The sequence below is a fragment of the Andrena cerasifolii genome, chromosome 16, assembly GCF_050908995.1.
Source record: "Andrena cerasifolii isolate SP2316 chromosome 16, iyAndCera1_principal, whole genome shotgun sequence".
In the NCBI taxonomy this organism is placed as follows: Eukaryota; Metazoa; Arthropoda; class Insecta; order Hymenoptera; family Andrenidae; genus Andrena; species Andrena cerasifolii.
This window is the reverse complement of record NC_135133.1, coordinates 4657989-4672762: the sequence shown is the minus strand read 5'-3', so window position 1 is coordinate 4672762 and position 14774 is coordinate 4657989. Positions and strand designations below refer to the sequence as shown.

The 14774-nt window shown below is 39.6% G+C and overlaps 3 protein-coding genes across 10 annotated transcripts; 2 read left to right on the top strand and 1 right to left on the bottom strand.

The window, feature by feature from the left end:
- The first annotated feature begins 2335 nt into the window (after nt 1-2335).
- On the top strand, nt 2336-4089 carry LOC143377646 (uncharacterized). 3 transcript variants are annotated; one of them, XM_076829185.1, is made up of 6 exons: nt 2336-2853; nt 2910-3080; nt 3158-3396; nt 3474-3635; nt 3692-3760; nt 3853-4089. In XM_076829185.1, the coding sequence occupies exons 2-6, from the start codon at nt 2954-2956 to the stop codon at nt 4030-4032; spliced, it is 777 nt and encodes a 258-aa protein (XP_076685300.1). In that variant the 5' UTR covers nt 2336-2853; nt 2910-2953; the 3' UTR covers nt 4033-4089. The 3 variants fall into 3 exon arrangements, with proteins under 3 accessions (XP_076685300.1, XP_076685301.1, XP_076685299.1); XM_076829186.1 differs by having other exon boundaries at nt 2336-3080; nt 3474-3521; XM_076829184.1 differs by having other exon boundaries at nt 2339-3080.
- Nucleotides 4090-4152: 63 nt separating this feature from the next.
- Nucleotides 4153-7812, bottom strand: Sccro (defective in cullin neddylation 1 domain containing SCCRO). 4 transcript variants are annotated; one of them, XM_076829182.1, is made up of 5 exons: nt 7661-7812; nt 6717-6930; nt 6448-6616; nt 6139-6352; nt 4153-6007 (listed from the first exon to the last, which is right to left on the bottom strand). In XM_076829182.1, exons 1-5 carry the CDS (start codon nt 7676-7678, stop codon nt 5843-5845), a joined length of 780 nt encoding a protein of 259 aa, XP_076685297.1. In that variant the 5' UTR covers nt 7679-7812; the 3' UTR covers nt 4153-5842. The 4 variants fall into 4 exon arrangements, with proteins under 4 accessions (XP_076685297.1, XP_076685298.1, XP_076685296.1 ...); XM_076829183.1 differs by lacking the exon at nt 7661-7812 and adding an exon at nt 7461-7610; XM_076829181.1 differs by lacking the exon at nt 7661-7812 and adding an exon at nt 7362-7502.
- A 28-nt stretch (nt 7813-7840) lies between these two features.
- On the top strand, nt 7841-12986 carry LOC143377638 (exostosin-3-like). 3 transcript variants are annotated; one of them, XM_076829166.1, is made up of 10 exons: nt 7841-8030; nt 8381-8625; nt 8702-10084; nt 10149-10364; nt 10434-10644; nt 10712-10968; nt 11054-11181; nt 11248-11524; nt 11622-11726; nt 11813-12986. In XM_076829166.1, exons 2-10 carry the CDS (start codon nt 8464-8466, stop codon nt 11915-11917), a joined length of 2844 nt encoding a protein of 947 aa, XP_076685281.1. In that variant the 5' UTR covers nt 7841-8030; nt 8381-8463; the 3' UTR covers nt 11918-12986. The 3 variants fall into 3 exon arrangements, with proteins under 3 accessions (XP_076685281.1, XP_076685279.1, XP_076685280.1); XM_076829164.1 differs by having other exon boundaries at nt 7841-8246; XM_076829165.1 differs by having other exon boundaries at nt 7841-8307.
- The last annotated feature ends 1788 nt before the right edge of the window (nt 12987-14774 follow it).

The window sequence follows — 14774 nt, the reverse complement described above, 5'->3', positions numbered from 1 at the left end:
TTGCAGAAAATCTGTAATTCTTTGTACGCAGCGAGTAGATACATAGATTTTACAGATAGTCGCTAACGACGATGCATTTGTTAATAACTCATTAATTATGATCGATTTAACTGTAAATATTGAATAGGAAGGCAGTCGAGGGTCTGCACTTTGATATTCAATTGTGAAAATTATTGTAGAAAACGTAGAAATTAACACGTTCAATAAAGAAAATATACGACTTTACGTGTGCTGCAACCTTACCATTGAACTGTGCGTAATTACTTAATTATGAACCAAATTGCTACCAATTTGATATGGGAAGGTAGGGTCTACTTTCAGGCGATTTCCTCAACAGTTTTTGTACACATTCTGTGTAAAAATAGATAGTTATTAACAATTTTTCCAAGCGCCTGCGACCTGCGACAAAGATGGAGGCCAGAGTTGGTGGCACGTCTTCTATCTCCATCCTTGTCGCGCACAGTTGCTCTCTCTCTCGCTCGGCTCGGCCGTGCCACCTCTTCTAGCATCGTGTGCTCCTGCTAAGATTCCTGAATTTCAGCTCCCAAACGGAACAATTCTAGCACGTTACGTTGCACTCGAACGCAAGCGGGAGTCGGTAAGGAAGTGACTCCTTGCAAAAACAGTTAATAACTATCTATTTTTACACAAAATGTGTACAAAAACTATCGAGGAAATTTGCTAAAGGTTCATATTTTTAAATGCAACTTTAAAAGTGCAGAAGATACTTGCAGAAAATCTGTAATTCTTTGTACGCAGCGAGTAGATACATAGATTTTACAGATAGTCGCTAACGACGATGCATTTGTTAATAACTCATTAATTATGATCGATTTAACTGTAAATATTGAATAGGAAGGCAGTCGAGGGTCTGCACTTTGATATTCAATTGTGAAAATTATTGTAGAAAACGTAGAAATTAACACGTTCAATAAAGAAAATATACGACTTTACGTGTGCTGCAACCTTACCATTGAACTGTGCGTAATTACTTAATTATGAACCAAATTGCTAGCAATTTGATATGGGAAGGTAGGGTCTACTTTCAGGCGATTTCCTCAACAGTTTTTGTACACATTCTGTGTAAAAATAGATAGTTATTAACAATTTTTCCAAGCGCCTGCGACCTGCGACAAAGATGGAGGCCAGAGTTGGTGGCACGTCTTCTATCTCCATCCTTGTCGCGCACAGTTGCTCTCTCTCTCGCTCGGCTCGGCCGTGCCACCTCTTCTAGCATCGTGTGCTCCTGCTAAGATTCCTGAATTTCAGCTCCCAAACGGAACAATTCTAGCACGTTACGTTGCACTCGAACGCAAGCGGGAGTCGGTAAGGAAGTGACTCCTTGCAAAAACAGTTAATAACTATCTATTTTTACACAAAATGTGTACAAAAACTATCGAGGAAATTTGCTAAAGGTTCATATTTTTAAATGCAACTTTAAAAGTGCAGAAGATACTTGCAGAAAATCTGTAATTCTTTGTACGCAGCGAGTAGATACATAGATTTTACAGATAGTCGCTAACGACGATGCATTTGTTAATAACTCATTAATTATGATCGATTTAACTGTAAATATTGAATAGGAAGGCAGTCGAGGGTCTGCACTTTGATATTCAATTGTGAAAATTATTGTAGAAAACGTAGAAATTAACACGTTCAATAAAGAAAATATACGACTTTACGTGTGCTGCAACCTTACCATTGAACTGTGCGTAATTACTTAATTATGAACCAAATTGCTACCAATTTGATATGGGAAGGTAGGGTCTACTTTCAGGCGATTTCCTCAACAGTTTTTGTACACATTCTGTGTAAAAATAGATAGTTATTAACAATTTTTCCAAGCGCCTGCGACAAAGATGGAGGCCAGAGTTGGTGGCACGTCTTCTATCTCCATCCTTGTCGCGCACAGTTGCTCTCTCTCTCGCTCGGCTCGGCCGTGCCACCTCTTCTAGCATCGTGTGCTCCTGCTAAGATTCCTGAATTTCAGCTCCCAAACGGAACAATTCCGGCGCATTATGTGGCATTTGAATGCAAGTGGGAATCGAACATGAATCACTCCTTGCAAAAACAGTTAATAACTACTTATTTTTACGTGAAGGATGCACGAAACCTACTGCGAAAGCTTACTAAAGGTTTATCTTTTTAAATGCAACTTTAAAAGTCCATAAATTATCCCCGGAAAGTGGAAAATTTGTTAATTATCTAGGACTCTCTAAAGGCTAAAGCTCTTGTAGTATTCTCACTTTGGCTCTTAATTTTTCTTTAGATTCTTAGATTGACGCTTATCGTCTTGTGTTCCAATCAACTATTTAAGCAGAATCTCTTGATGTCTAAACTGAACGCTTATAATTAATATATCGATAAGGGAAAATAAGGAAATTTGAACTTCAGATACTCTCATTAATATATTTATTATTCACATGCGCATTACAAGAGGAGGTTTCAGATATCTCATTAATATATTTATTATTCACATGCGCATTACAAGAGGTTTTCGGAGAATGAATTATACCTATCTACAAAAGGAGAAGGATTTTCGAACAGGTGGTTTTATTGCTAGTTCCCAGATATTACAGCCTGGTGATTGTATCCAATTGCTTACAGATGTATTAATGCGTATGCGTAATTACTATTTGTGTACAATTCCTGTAAATTGACCAGCTTGAACGTAGAATAAAATGCGTATGCCGATTAGTTTCATGCCTCTTAATAACCGGAGTGTAAAATTTTTGTGAGAATGCATTGAATCGCGAACATTAAGAAAAATGCTCTCTACCACAAAATTCCCCAGTAATAAGTAACGCGTCAACCTCTTAAGCGCTTCGTTCAATCCAGTCCACTGCAGTTCAGGTGATTCTATAAACATATGACGCGTATAAAGCATACTATAACACGTATCTTTACAGTTGTAAGCGCTTAAGAGGTTAATTAAAAGATCGCATTAAGAGTTATGTCCTTATCATCCCCGCCCGAATTCCATTTACCTCTGTACAAGCAAAATTACTCTGAGAATGACGTCGTCGCGTATTGGTACGACGAAGAGTTTTCTCAAAGTAGATACCCGCCGGGGCAAAAAGGTAACACGATGCCTCTGCACATATTTACAGTAATTTCATCGTGCTAAGTAATGCGTGAAATGTTAATCTCGATATAGTCAGTACAGCGTGTACCCTTATTTGTCTGCTCGTGGCGCAACGAATATCTGAAACAGAATTACTAGTATACAATGTCGAAGAGTGCCCCAAGATTACTGTTATCATAGCTGAGTCTATAGTAGAGGGTAACAATATCCACGAATGGATCGTTAAGAAAGGATTGGTTTCCCACCCGTACCTTAACACAGAAGAGGCCCTGAAATTGGGTGGCAGGAGTTTATGTCTGTTAAGAGAATGGGTACACATTTCGTTTATGGTTGTTCGCGATTCCTTTTTCGTAGGATTATTACTATACATTTCCTGTGTCTATTATAGACGTTTAAGGTATTTCGTGAGAACATTGAAAAGGGTTTGTACCAACATGTAAGTAACTTTTTATACAAATGGTACGCAGCACCAAGATCTAAAAATTTGTTCATGCTTCTTATAACTTGCGGCCGTACAGTGTTGTTCATATTCCAAGAGAAAACTTACATGGTAAGCCGTGCCCGCAGGCTTATGGAGACTTTGGTGTAAATAGTTCTTATTTTCAGGTAACTTTTTTCGATTCTCATAGCCACAATACAATTACGAAATCAAATCGAGGATTAGTTATAGCGCAGGTAAGAGTTTATAATTATCTATAGTAGAGAATTCACTACTGATACGCGATAGGAAGCTTTGTATCATTAAGTTGTATCATAAAATAACGTAGGCAACTATGGACAACCTAAAACTTTTATGCGACTGGTACAATGAGGATATATTAAATAAATGTTACAATACAAAAGCAACGGAATATGAGCTAGCTTTTTTATACTCAGATGGTTCACCATCCTTTGATTGCGAACCTTTATGCCAATGCGGCGCACAGTGCAGAATACATAATAATTAGATTCGACGATCTAATTTTTTATGCCACACATGTAAATATCTGAGAAACATACATAAAAAAAATGGTAAAACTTAAATACAAGTGAGAAATTTATTTCGCCATTATACTTAACAAACTATATTTTATGGAATTTTTTTTATTCAATCGGATCTGTTATGTAGATTAAAACTGATAGATTTATTTACATTATGTACAATTTCTTCCTAAAACTAATACAATCCGTTTTTCGTTCACGCAATGCTGAAACTATTAAAAAAATAATGTAGCTTAAATCTGCACACAGTATTTTCAATAGTATCCGTTTAAATGAAATAATGTACACGTTTCGTAAATTTCCATCGCACTGCGTAAACTTATTTCTCACGACATTTAACTGGACTTGTTTTACAATGAATATATTAGTCAGAAGTTTTTTCATTTTCTCCATCTCAATATTCTTATAAAATATAATCCAAAATTTATGGACGACGTATCTTCATGTATGCTAATTTACTACTTTGCACCTTTCAATGTCAGTATACCTAAATGGATATAATTTTTTGATTCCTTAACTGTAACTATAAAGTTGAAGATATATATTTCTTTACATTATGATTCTTTAATCTCTTTGTATTATATATAAATTAGAATGGTTAATGGTATTGAAAATTCATATGTACCGTACTAAAAAAAGTACACAAGCATTAATCACACATCCTATCGTGAAATAAGAGGATAACGTACAACGTAAAACAGTAACAGTTAATGCTCCGTAGTGTAGACGAAAAATTTGTTACTAGAATTAAATCTGTTCACGAGAGAAACGTTTTTCTCCTTTTTGTTTTTCGATGCTATAAAATAAATAAAAGGTTCCCTCTGAAAACTTCGGATTCATTCAGTAGAATTTCATTTCGAGATTATTAAATGATTACATTTAGCCTGCAGCAATCGTAAATGAAACTCGTACTTTTAAACTTGTAAAAAATTCTTAATTTATTTTTCCTAACGTCTATAGTACCTCAGAATTACAATATTAAATATTCCTCTTCGCTAATAAAAACAGAAACCAATCTTTCTTCTACGAAAAGATAAGTATAGCAGTGCCGAGATAGCATTACTTTTAAAATACACATATTTCCTTCTGTGTTTTCTGTATATATATTACAAGTGTTGTGTAGAGTGTCGTAAAATTCAGTTCATAACAATTTTTAATAACGCAATTTCTAGGGATTACTATCTACAAAAAGGTATGAAAGGATGTTTTTCTTTATCATAATTTCACCTTCTGAAGCCGAATTCTTGCAAAGGAACACAGCGAGCGAATCCTTACAATGTTTGCAAATACCATCGGTAATTGAGCAACATTCCCCACTGTTACTATGCTCTTTTTAACAACAAACTTGATCACACATCATATTACTTTGTACAGTCGAATGCATAATAATGCCAATTTAAACGCGCAATCATGTTACGAGACTTCTATGTTGACGTAATTTCCACTTCAAATCGATAAAAGATTCTCAATTTTATATTATATATATATATATATATCTATATATATCTATGTATTTCATATTTATATATGAAAGTAACTTTCTGTTTATAAACGAATATTTTTTTATGTCATTTTTTACATTATAGCGTTATCATACAATACGATTGACTCTAACAATTATAGTACTTTTGCTTCATTATTATATGCTCTGTACACAAAGTGAAATGATGTCGTTTTATCAGAAAAATATGATCAAGCATCACTTGATTATGCAATTTCGTAATTGAATAAATAAAGCCTTTTTTCATACGAAGTTAGAGATGTAATAAAAAGATGTTAGAGAGACTGACGAACTCGAGGCTGGGCCCACTCTACGAAATCATCTATCAATACAGGCCAGGCTCCCTCCTCGTCATAATTACTCATGTCTGGATTTATCATAAGCGCAAAATCTAATAACAAATTCCACGTATCTTTCGGAATTGACCTCTTATGGTGTTCCTAAAAAATAGTATTAGCTATTTCTATATCACAGTTTGGAAATAATGTGGTTTATCTAGCATTCGTAAAGACTAAGTAATAATCATATTATTTCTACGACATAAAGGCAATAATTATATTACACTTCTGACCTGTAAGAATTGACACCATAGTGGCAGAAACTTGAATTTATCGTCTAATACAATGTTCCAATAAGCAATCGCCATTTCGAGATCTAAACCCTTCTGTCCTGGATTCTTTGCGTAATTAAATGTGAAATGGTAAAAATCTTTAAACTTCTGGGGATCTTTCAATTCGTTTTCTAAACTACTTAAGTGAATTTTTAATTTCTCTACATTGTCCATCCTGAAAGAATAATGCCAACGAGCTGTATTATAGTATAATAATCTATTTATTATTCGGTCTAACCGAAACAGACGATAAAAGAGATTCCAAGTTACCCTAAATCCATCATGCCATTCATAAATTCATCTTTAGTAAATTCGCATTGCGTTTCTGCTCGAAATTTCCACGCAATGATTAATACTAATTTGCTTTCAGGACTTAAGCCTAAGTCATCCAAGAATTTCATTATACCATCTGCCGTAATCTTATCCGGTTCATTTGGATCTATTTTCATTGTCGGATCAAACATGATATAAGCATCAGTAAAACATTAGCCAATACCTTAATCATAATAAAACAGAATCAAACGCTTTCGCGCGATTACCTTGGTATCGACTGAACAGTATTTCCAGTTTCTTTTTATCCACTGAATTTTTTGGTTCCCTATAGTACGCCTCAGGGTTTTGAAAGTAATTGTCACTTGCCAAATCCAGCTTCCAATCGTTTTGTGCTAAACAATGTATTGCTGTCTGCTCTCCGGTTTGCGTGAATGTAATGAATTTCTTTACTTTGTCCCTTTGAGAGAACTTTAATTTATGCTGCAACAGAAACGAAGTATCAGCACTTATTACAATTAACTTCCCTTATCAGTGTGGCAGGGAAAGCAGATGCGATTTATTTTTCTTAACAGTTGGAGGAAACGCGGATATGTACGCAGTTTGAGATTTCGAAGCGTTTGCAACATTCGCGTCTACGTCAGTGAGGATTGATAAACAAACAAGGTATCGTTACGTATAGAACGGCTACGAGACTTTTTACACACGATCCCATCGAAGGGTACGGGGAAATTCGAGAACGACGTGAACTCGCAAGTGTCAATGAAACTTATTATAGATCCGCGGGAAAGAGGGCCGCGCATTGTTCTCCGACGTCGTTAGGCGGAATGTGTGCCGTGGAATTGATATGTATTTCGTGCGAAAGGGATCAGTAACGTTAAACTCCCGATAGGTTATTTGAACATTTGCATTACGTTGTCACGAGTGTCGGAGCCGAGTAGCGATTCCATTATTGCAATCGGGTCACGGAGAACATTGCGCTAGCGTGACACGCAAATTCGTTAAGAGCTCACCATTTTAGCTAATTTTAGGCCCCCGAAAGCCAAAATATTATTTCCCTTGCACTGCACTTGACATGAACATGCGCATGTTCTGCAAAGTCCCCGAGAAATGCAAATATACGGCAGCCGAGGAGCGATAAAGCAATGCCACCAGACGTGGGCAAAGGAAAGCAACTTCGAGGGCAATGCCGCGGGTTATTCGAAATGTTTACCTCTAATTTCTCATGCATCGCACTTTAAAACGGGGCGAGATGGAATAAAAAAAAAAAGGAACGCGATTAAAGGCACCGCGCATTTCATTTCGATGTCAGGTAGCACCCGCGCAAACTTCCTCCTTTTCCCACGTTGGGAAAGAAAAATGACGCCGCGGCCCCGCGAGAACCAAGAAGCAGAACGTTATCGTAAATGATCGTAAGATTACGATTCGTAAATATTGTCACACGCGGATGAACGATCATGCGTGAAGTTGCAAGCTGTAACAGCGTACGCTGAGAAACCACTGAATACACATTAAAAAAAAAGCAATAAAGTTGACGCTGATGTGCCTCCAGAATTGTTAACCTCGATGACTCCGTGCCAAAGGTCGTGGTATTGGAGTGATTTTCATCACATTCTTATCGCGGATTACGTTCGATTGAATCTTTTGTCAGAAGATTGCACGCACGATAGAATAATGTAACAGCTTTGCATCCTTTTTAATAATAGCCATGATTCATATGCGATCATCACAGATTACGATCGCCACGGATTAGGTTACTAATCGATAATGCCAATAATTTGGCAGGTACCATGTTTTCGGTGAGACATACATTTGTTAACACCGCGCTCTTATCGTTTTTGTTATCAACAGACCCTAATGGTTCGTGTGAATACTATTGAATTTTTCAGCACGAAATTGAATAATTTAATTGTACTTCTTCTCCTGTTTGCAGGACCCTTCCAAGCGATCGCAACACTGCGCAACATTCTAACTTGAGATTTAAACAACTATGAATGATAATCTGCATTAATCGCAATGGGGGGCAGCATATTTGAAATGCTTCCATTGTACCATCACAATGGAAGTGGAAGAGAAATCTGTCATTGGATAACGCATATCAAATTGTCCCGAATCATAATGCTAACTTCTGCAGTTTTATTTATTGTACCATTATTTACTCACTACTATTTGTCGAAAGTATGGTTCCCTTTTACATGGCTCTAACGAAGCGTCGAGCGTGGCCAGTTCGTTTACAATAAGCTTTATGTTATAGGTGGAATCTGACTCCCCGGACAGAGACATTTATCGTACGTTTTCCACATTGGAAGCATTTGAAGATTTTACTCCTATGAAAGCTTCTCAGTTGAAAATGAGAATAGAGGAGATGCTACGTATTAAAGTTTCTGTAAATAACGAGCTGAGGGACTTGAGCGCAAAGAGGCAGAGGCTTCAAGTTGAAGTCAGTAGTTTAACCCAGAAAATTGACGAACTGAAGCAGGAGCTATTGCATCAACAAACGGACCTCGATAGACTGAAGATCAGCGTCGAACAAGCGCAGGTTGCTCAGAGAGAGGCGGTAGAGAGAAATACGCCAGAATTGGCGCCACCTAAGCGTATATTAATGGATTCGGTTCCTGTAATATTACCAAACGCCATACCACATTCGTGTAGAATGTACAATTGCTTTGATCACAGTCGCTGCGCATTGACAAGTGGCTTCCCGGTATATCTATACGATCCGGATCAATATTCGGTACTGAATCCTGGCTGGGATGTTGATGGATTCTTGAAAACTACTATTAAGCAGACATTGGGGTACAATCCGCACCTCACTGCTAATGCAGCCGAAGCTTGTATATATATAGTACCCATAGGTGAAGCCCTTTCCACTCAACGGAAAGGCGATAAGAAGTATTGGAATCCTATAGATACAAAGAAATTACACACGCTTCCTTATTGGGGCGGTGATGGCAGAAATCACATTTTGTTAAACCTAGCACGCAGAGATCTGACAGTAGAATCTGGGAATATATTCAGTGGTGTAGACACAGGTAGAGCTGTGATAGTACAATCAACGTTTTATAGGAATCAATTCCGCGAGGATTTCGATCTGGTTGTTCCCCCAATTCTGGGACCCCCGGGTGGCGACGTGTGGCAAGAATGCGCTCAAATGTTGCCCGCGAGAAGAAAATATTTATTGTCTTTTCAAGGAGAAATGAGATCCCCAAAGGTCACAACCATGACACATCAAACAGATGACGCCGACGTAGATTTGGAAAGATTAGCGGTCGACGAGAATAATTTGGACACCTTTATTATCCAGCATCTTAAAGATATGAGCACTGGAATCACCTTGGACAAATTCTTCATTCAGTTCGAATGTATACCGGCTTCGGAGGAAAAGAACCTAGTAGAAATCCTTGACTGGTCTCTGTGTGGAACCGATTCCTCGAGGAAAGCTATATTAAAGGAATCCACGTTCGCTTTAATTCTAGCACCCAGTAACGCTTCGTTCATAACCACTTCGTCTATGCAAGCTAGACTGTACGAAGCTCTAAGATCGGGTTCGATCCCGGTTTTTTTAGGCGGCGACCAAATTTTATTGAGTTACAATGAAGTGATTAATTGGCGCCGAGCGGCGATCTTTCTGCCCAAGGTAGAAGTTATATATCCTTAATGCGACGCTGTTTCCACGTGATTCAACATATTTTGGATTTCAGGCCAGAGTAACGGAAATGCATTTTCTGTTGCGCGCGGTTCCGGATACAGATCTTTTAAGTATGCGCAGACAGGGCAGGTTGATATGGGAACGTTATTTAAGTACTGCCCAGGGTGCGGTAGATACTATTGTAGCAGTAATTAGGGATAGGCTTGGTATACCTCCTTTACCAGCACCTCAAGCTGCCAGTCCAAGTGTCTTTAATGAAAGCTTTGTGGTAAAGATCGTAGCAAACCTTTATATTCATTGCTCTTCATTCGTTCATAAACGCATAGTTTTTCTACAGCCTTTGAAATCTGATGCCATCATTGCGGAGCCGGAGGCTGAGGAAAGTTTGGGTCCCTTGGAGCCGCCCTATCCATCTCCCGCTTTCAAGAGAAATTATACCACGATGTTACTCCAGGGTCATGAGATCTGGAATGATTGGGTGGATCCATTCTATTTATACCCGCAGCTGCCCTTCGACACCGTCCTGCCCAGTGACGCGAAGTTTCTTGGTAAGCGGAGATAATCTTCAACGCAGTTATTAAATATCGTTTTTTACCGACATTTTATGAACCGCAGGATCCGAAGTGGGATTCAGGCCGATCGGTAAAGGGGCTGGGGGTGCAGGCAAAGAATTCAGTGAAGCTTTAGGGGGAAATTATCCAAGGGAACAGTTTACTATTGTAATGTTAACTTATGAACGAGAACAAGTCCTCATAAACTCTTTGGCTCGGTTTTATGGATTGCCATACTTGAATAAGGTTCTGATAGTGTGGAATAGCCCGAAACCACCCATGGAGGATTTAAAATGGCCAGATATTGGAGTTCCAATTGACGTGAGCTTTTACCTCATTCTGTTCGTAAGGGGTGCAGCATCTCCTTAATTTATTCGTGAGCAAAAAACGAATTTCTTTTACGTAGGTCATAAAAGCACCGAGGAATAGTTTGAACAACAGGTTTCTCCCGTTTGACGCTATTGAAACAGAAGCGGTCCTTTCAGTTGACGACGACGCACATTTACGACACGATGAAATTATGTTTGGATTCAGGTACTTGATTCTACTTTTGTAAATGGTCGATTTGTTCGGTAGAAAATTTACTGGCTACATATATAGGGTATGGAGGGAACATCGAGATCGCGTAGTTGGATTTCCCGGTCGTTTCCACGCATGGGACCAGAATTTCCACAACGCCTGGAACTATAACTCTAATTACTCGTGCGAGCTGTCGATGGTTTTAACTGGCGCTGCATTCATTCATAAGCATTACACATATCTGTACACCCATTGGCTGCCGCAGGCTATACGCGATAAGGTTGATGAATATATGAATTGCGAGGATATTGCCATGAATTTCCTCATATCTCACATCACAAGGAAACCTCCAGTCAAGGTAAATAAATTATGCGTATCAAATATTATGCCGTGGCCAATGCATAATGTTACTGTGACCATTAATATTCCCCTTTTTGTCTTTCTTTTTTGTCCAGGTCACATCACGTTGGACTTTCAGATGCCCTGGCTGTCCAGTCTCTCTCTCAGAGGATGATACTCATTTCCAGGAAAGGCACAAGTGCATTAACTTTTTCTCTCAGGCAAGTAATTCTTCTTGTCAAACAGTTTCTTTCAGTTTCTTCCTGAATAGCATCCTTAGTTCAGAGATTATCATCTTCAATTTCAGGTTTTTGGATATATGCCTCTTTTAAACACACAATATCGGGCAGATTCGATATTGTTCAAAACGAGGATACCGCACGATAAGCAGAAATGTTTTAAATTTATATAAAGAATTATCGCATGTATATGCACCTAGAATCATGACTTGATAGAATTTACATGGTTTTGATAAGATTTTGACTGATTTAATACAAATTTCATACGAAGTATATCAGGCATTTTTTATCGTCCTTCTTTTTTTAAAAAAATTCTTATCGATGTATATATCATTTGATTGAAATGCACACATTAAAACTAATGTAAGCACAGAAGTTTTAAGAAATTCCTATAGTGATAGAAATGACTGTATAAATATATCGTAGAGTATATAGGACGCGATGCGGAAACCTTTTTATGTCTTTACACACATACGTTACGTCATACAACGATTAATAATGATCCACATCATTTTTCTGATGTACGAGAGAAGCTGGAAGCTACGAAATATTGAGAATGTATACGATACACATATGTACATATGGAAATGACCTATAAAAGTGAGGTAAAATGCATTGATCTGAATTCGTTTGGAATACGACCAATATGATCGAAACTTTTCAATGATTATTGTTATATATGACGTGTACAATAATCGAAATTGTAAATAAAAACGGTATATAAAGTATCGTCTGCTGAAATAATGTAAATACATTAATTAAACGTAAATTATTAACGATGATCACCGAGGACGACGCTAACAAACGAGCGACGTAGTGTATGGCAATTTAAATCGAAGTAAAGTGCAATTCGTACTGAAAAGATCGATTACCAATATTTATATTAACAAACTGCTACCTGCTATAAAGTTTTCTGTTCCAACTGTGATTAAATTTGTATTACTGCAATGTGCCAAATTTTTAACACTTTATTTTCATTTGCGTTCTAAGCTAGTCTAACCTCGATTGTTTACTACTTCAACTATATGAATTTTCAACTGTACAATGCTCTCGAAAATGATTTATGTATCCCGCGCACCGGTTAGTACGATTATTAGCGATTACTAATTAATGCGAACATATAGGTGAATGTAGGACTTTGTGAATTTTGTTTTATATTAAAATCTTGTACAACCGTCTGTAAGTTCGACTTGAAATGCATGCAGGTCTCTGTGCAAGAGGATAAATATATATTTATGATTGCATACTGGTGCCTAGTTATTTCGCGGCAAGAACGATTAATCCCGAAGCAATGGTAATACGATGTTGCTTTATACTAATTTAAATACAATTCGAGAGAGTAAGCATCTCTGGCTCTCCTCCAGATACTATCATTAATCACGCGTGCTCGTATACTGGGCGCCATAAAAACAGATACACGAAACAGGTTGGCAGAGTCTACTAAGTTAAGGGCGGTGGTGTTTGACAGATCATTTTAATATTATTCCCATTGATCGATCGACATTTAATACGCGGGTTTGTCGGGGAAGTTAAAATACATCGTGAATGATGTCCCTGCATAAACCTCTTTAATTACTGCATTGATTCTCCTTTATTTCTCTCAAAATTGGACGATGTTGAACCATTCGTCAGCTTGAAGCAAACATATAGCCACTTCTGATTGTGAGTAGTATTTAAAGTAGTAGATACAGTCCTCGATAGTCAGACGCGCCAGTAGTGTTGCCCTACCCCATCAGCCGCGCTCCCGCGGAGACGTGTGTCTCAAACGCCTCATTCTACTGCCCCGTTTCACTCCATCTTCCGCTACTCGCTCGCCGGTGAATTTAATTCATAAAGCGAGGCTTCCGAATTCATCCAGCTACCTCGCACAGCATTACATACAGGACGCTTTACAAGTGAAATAAGAGAAAAAAATCTGAAGCCAAGTTTCCCAACTACCGAACTTAAATTGCAGACAGCAACGATAGCGTCTTGAACTTTTCTACGACCAGCGTTTAAACTCCCTCGAATGCACAAGTGCCCGTGGCTCGAAAATTCCCCGGGAAACGAGGGTGAATTTCGGGCACCGTACCAACTCCGCCAAACTTTCTCAATGTCCGTTGACCGTTACGGTTAATGTCCCAGAATAACTAAACGTACAACGAAGCGCTCCACCTTGCCCCGAACTGCGCGAGCTCCCCTAGCCGGCCCGCGGCATTTAGGCGACGATCTGCCCTCGGACGTTTCATACTTTCCCGGGTTTCTCCGAGGCAGGGTGACGCGGTTCGATAGCGTTCGAATCGGCCGCCAGAACGGCAAAAGCGGCACCGTTGCGGCGTCGGACCCCATTGGCCTCCGGTTCGATCAATACGGGGTTTTCCATGACGTAAGTGCGGCCTGTGGTCCTTATTGGTTCGGACGTACGCCGCATCCCATTATTTATTAAGACCGCATGAATGGACGCTTTTCAGCGTCTTATCCGTTGGCTGGGATATCGGTTCACTCGCTGCCCGCGTCTCGCACCCCCCCGTCGCGAGAACAACGCACGCCAGGGGGGTCGGTCGCGAGCGGACCGTTGGAAAATCCACGGGGACGCGGCCGCGAGCGACAGCCGTCCTCTCGGGCGCGTTTCTGTCCGTCTCTCCCACCTCGGTCCGGGCACATGCACAGGGGGGAAACCGGAATTCGTGCAGGCAGGGTGGTGGTCCGGAATGGACAAACGGAGGGCGAGGGGCGGCGTTCGCGCAACTGCGGTCGTACACACAGGCGTACGAGCGGCAAGGGTGTCCTCGAACGGCGAAAGGTCTGGCCGTCCCGGCGCGGCGGCGGCGGCGGTGGCGATTCGGCTAGGCTTTTTTCATGGACGATAGCTCCGATAGGAGGCGAGGCCTGGCGGGTCGCTCGCGCGATTTCGACGCGAGAATCCGAACAGGAAGTCGATTCGCGGCCGGAAATTAGCCCTCTTGACGGACCGGTCGTCTCGTTTCAGCCCGTTGCGGCGAGGGTTGGGTGCGAGAGGCGCTGGCGGTGCCGTGGCAGGCAGGGAGAGAT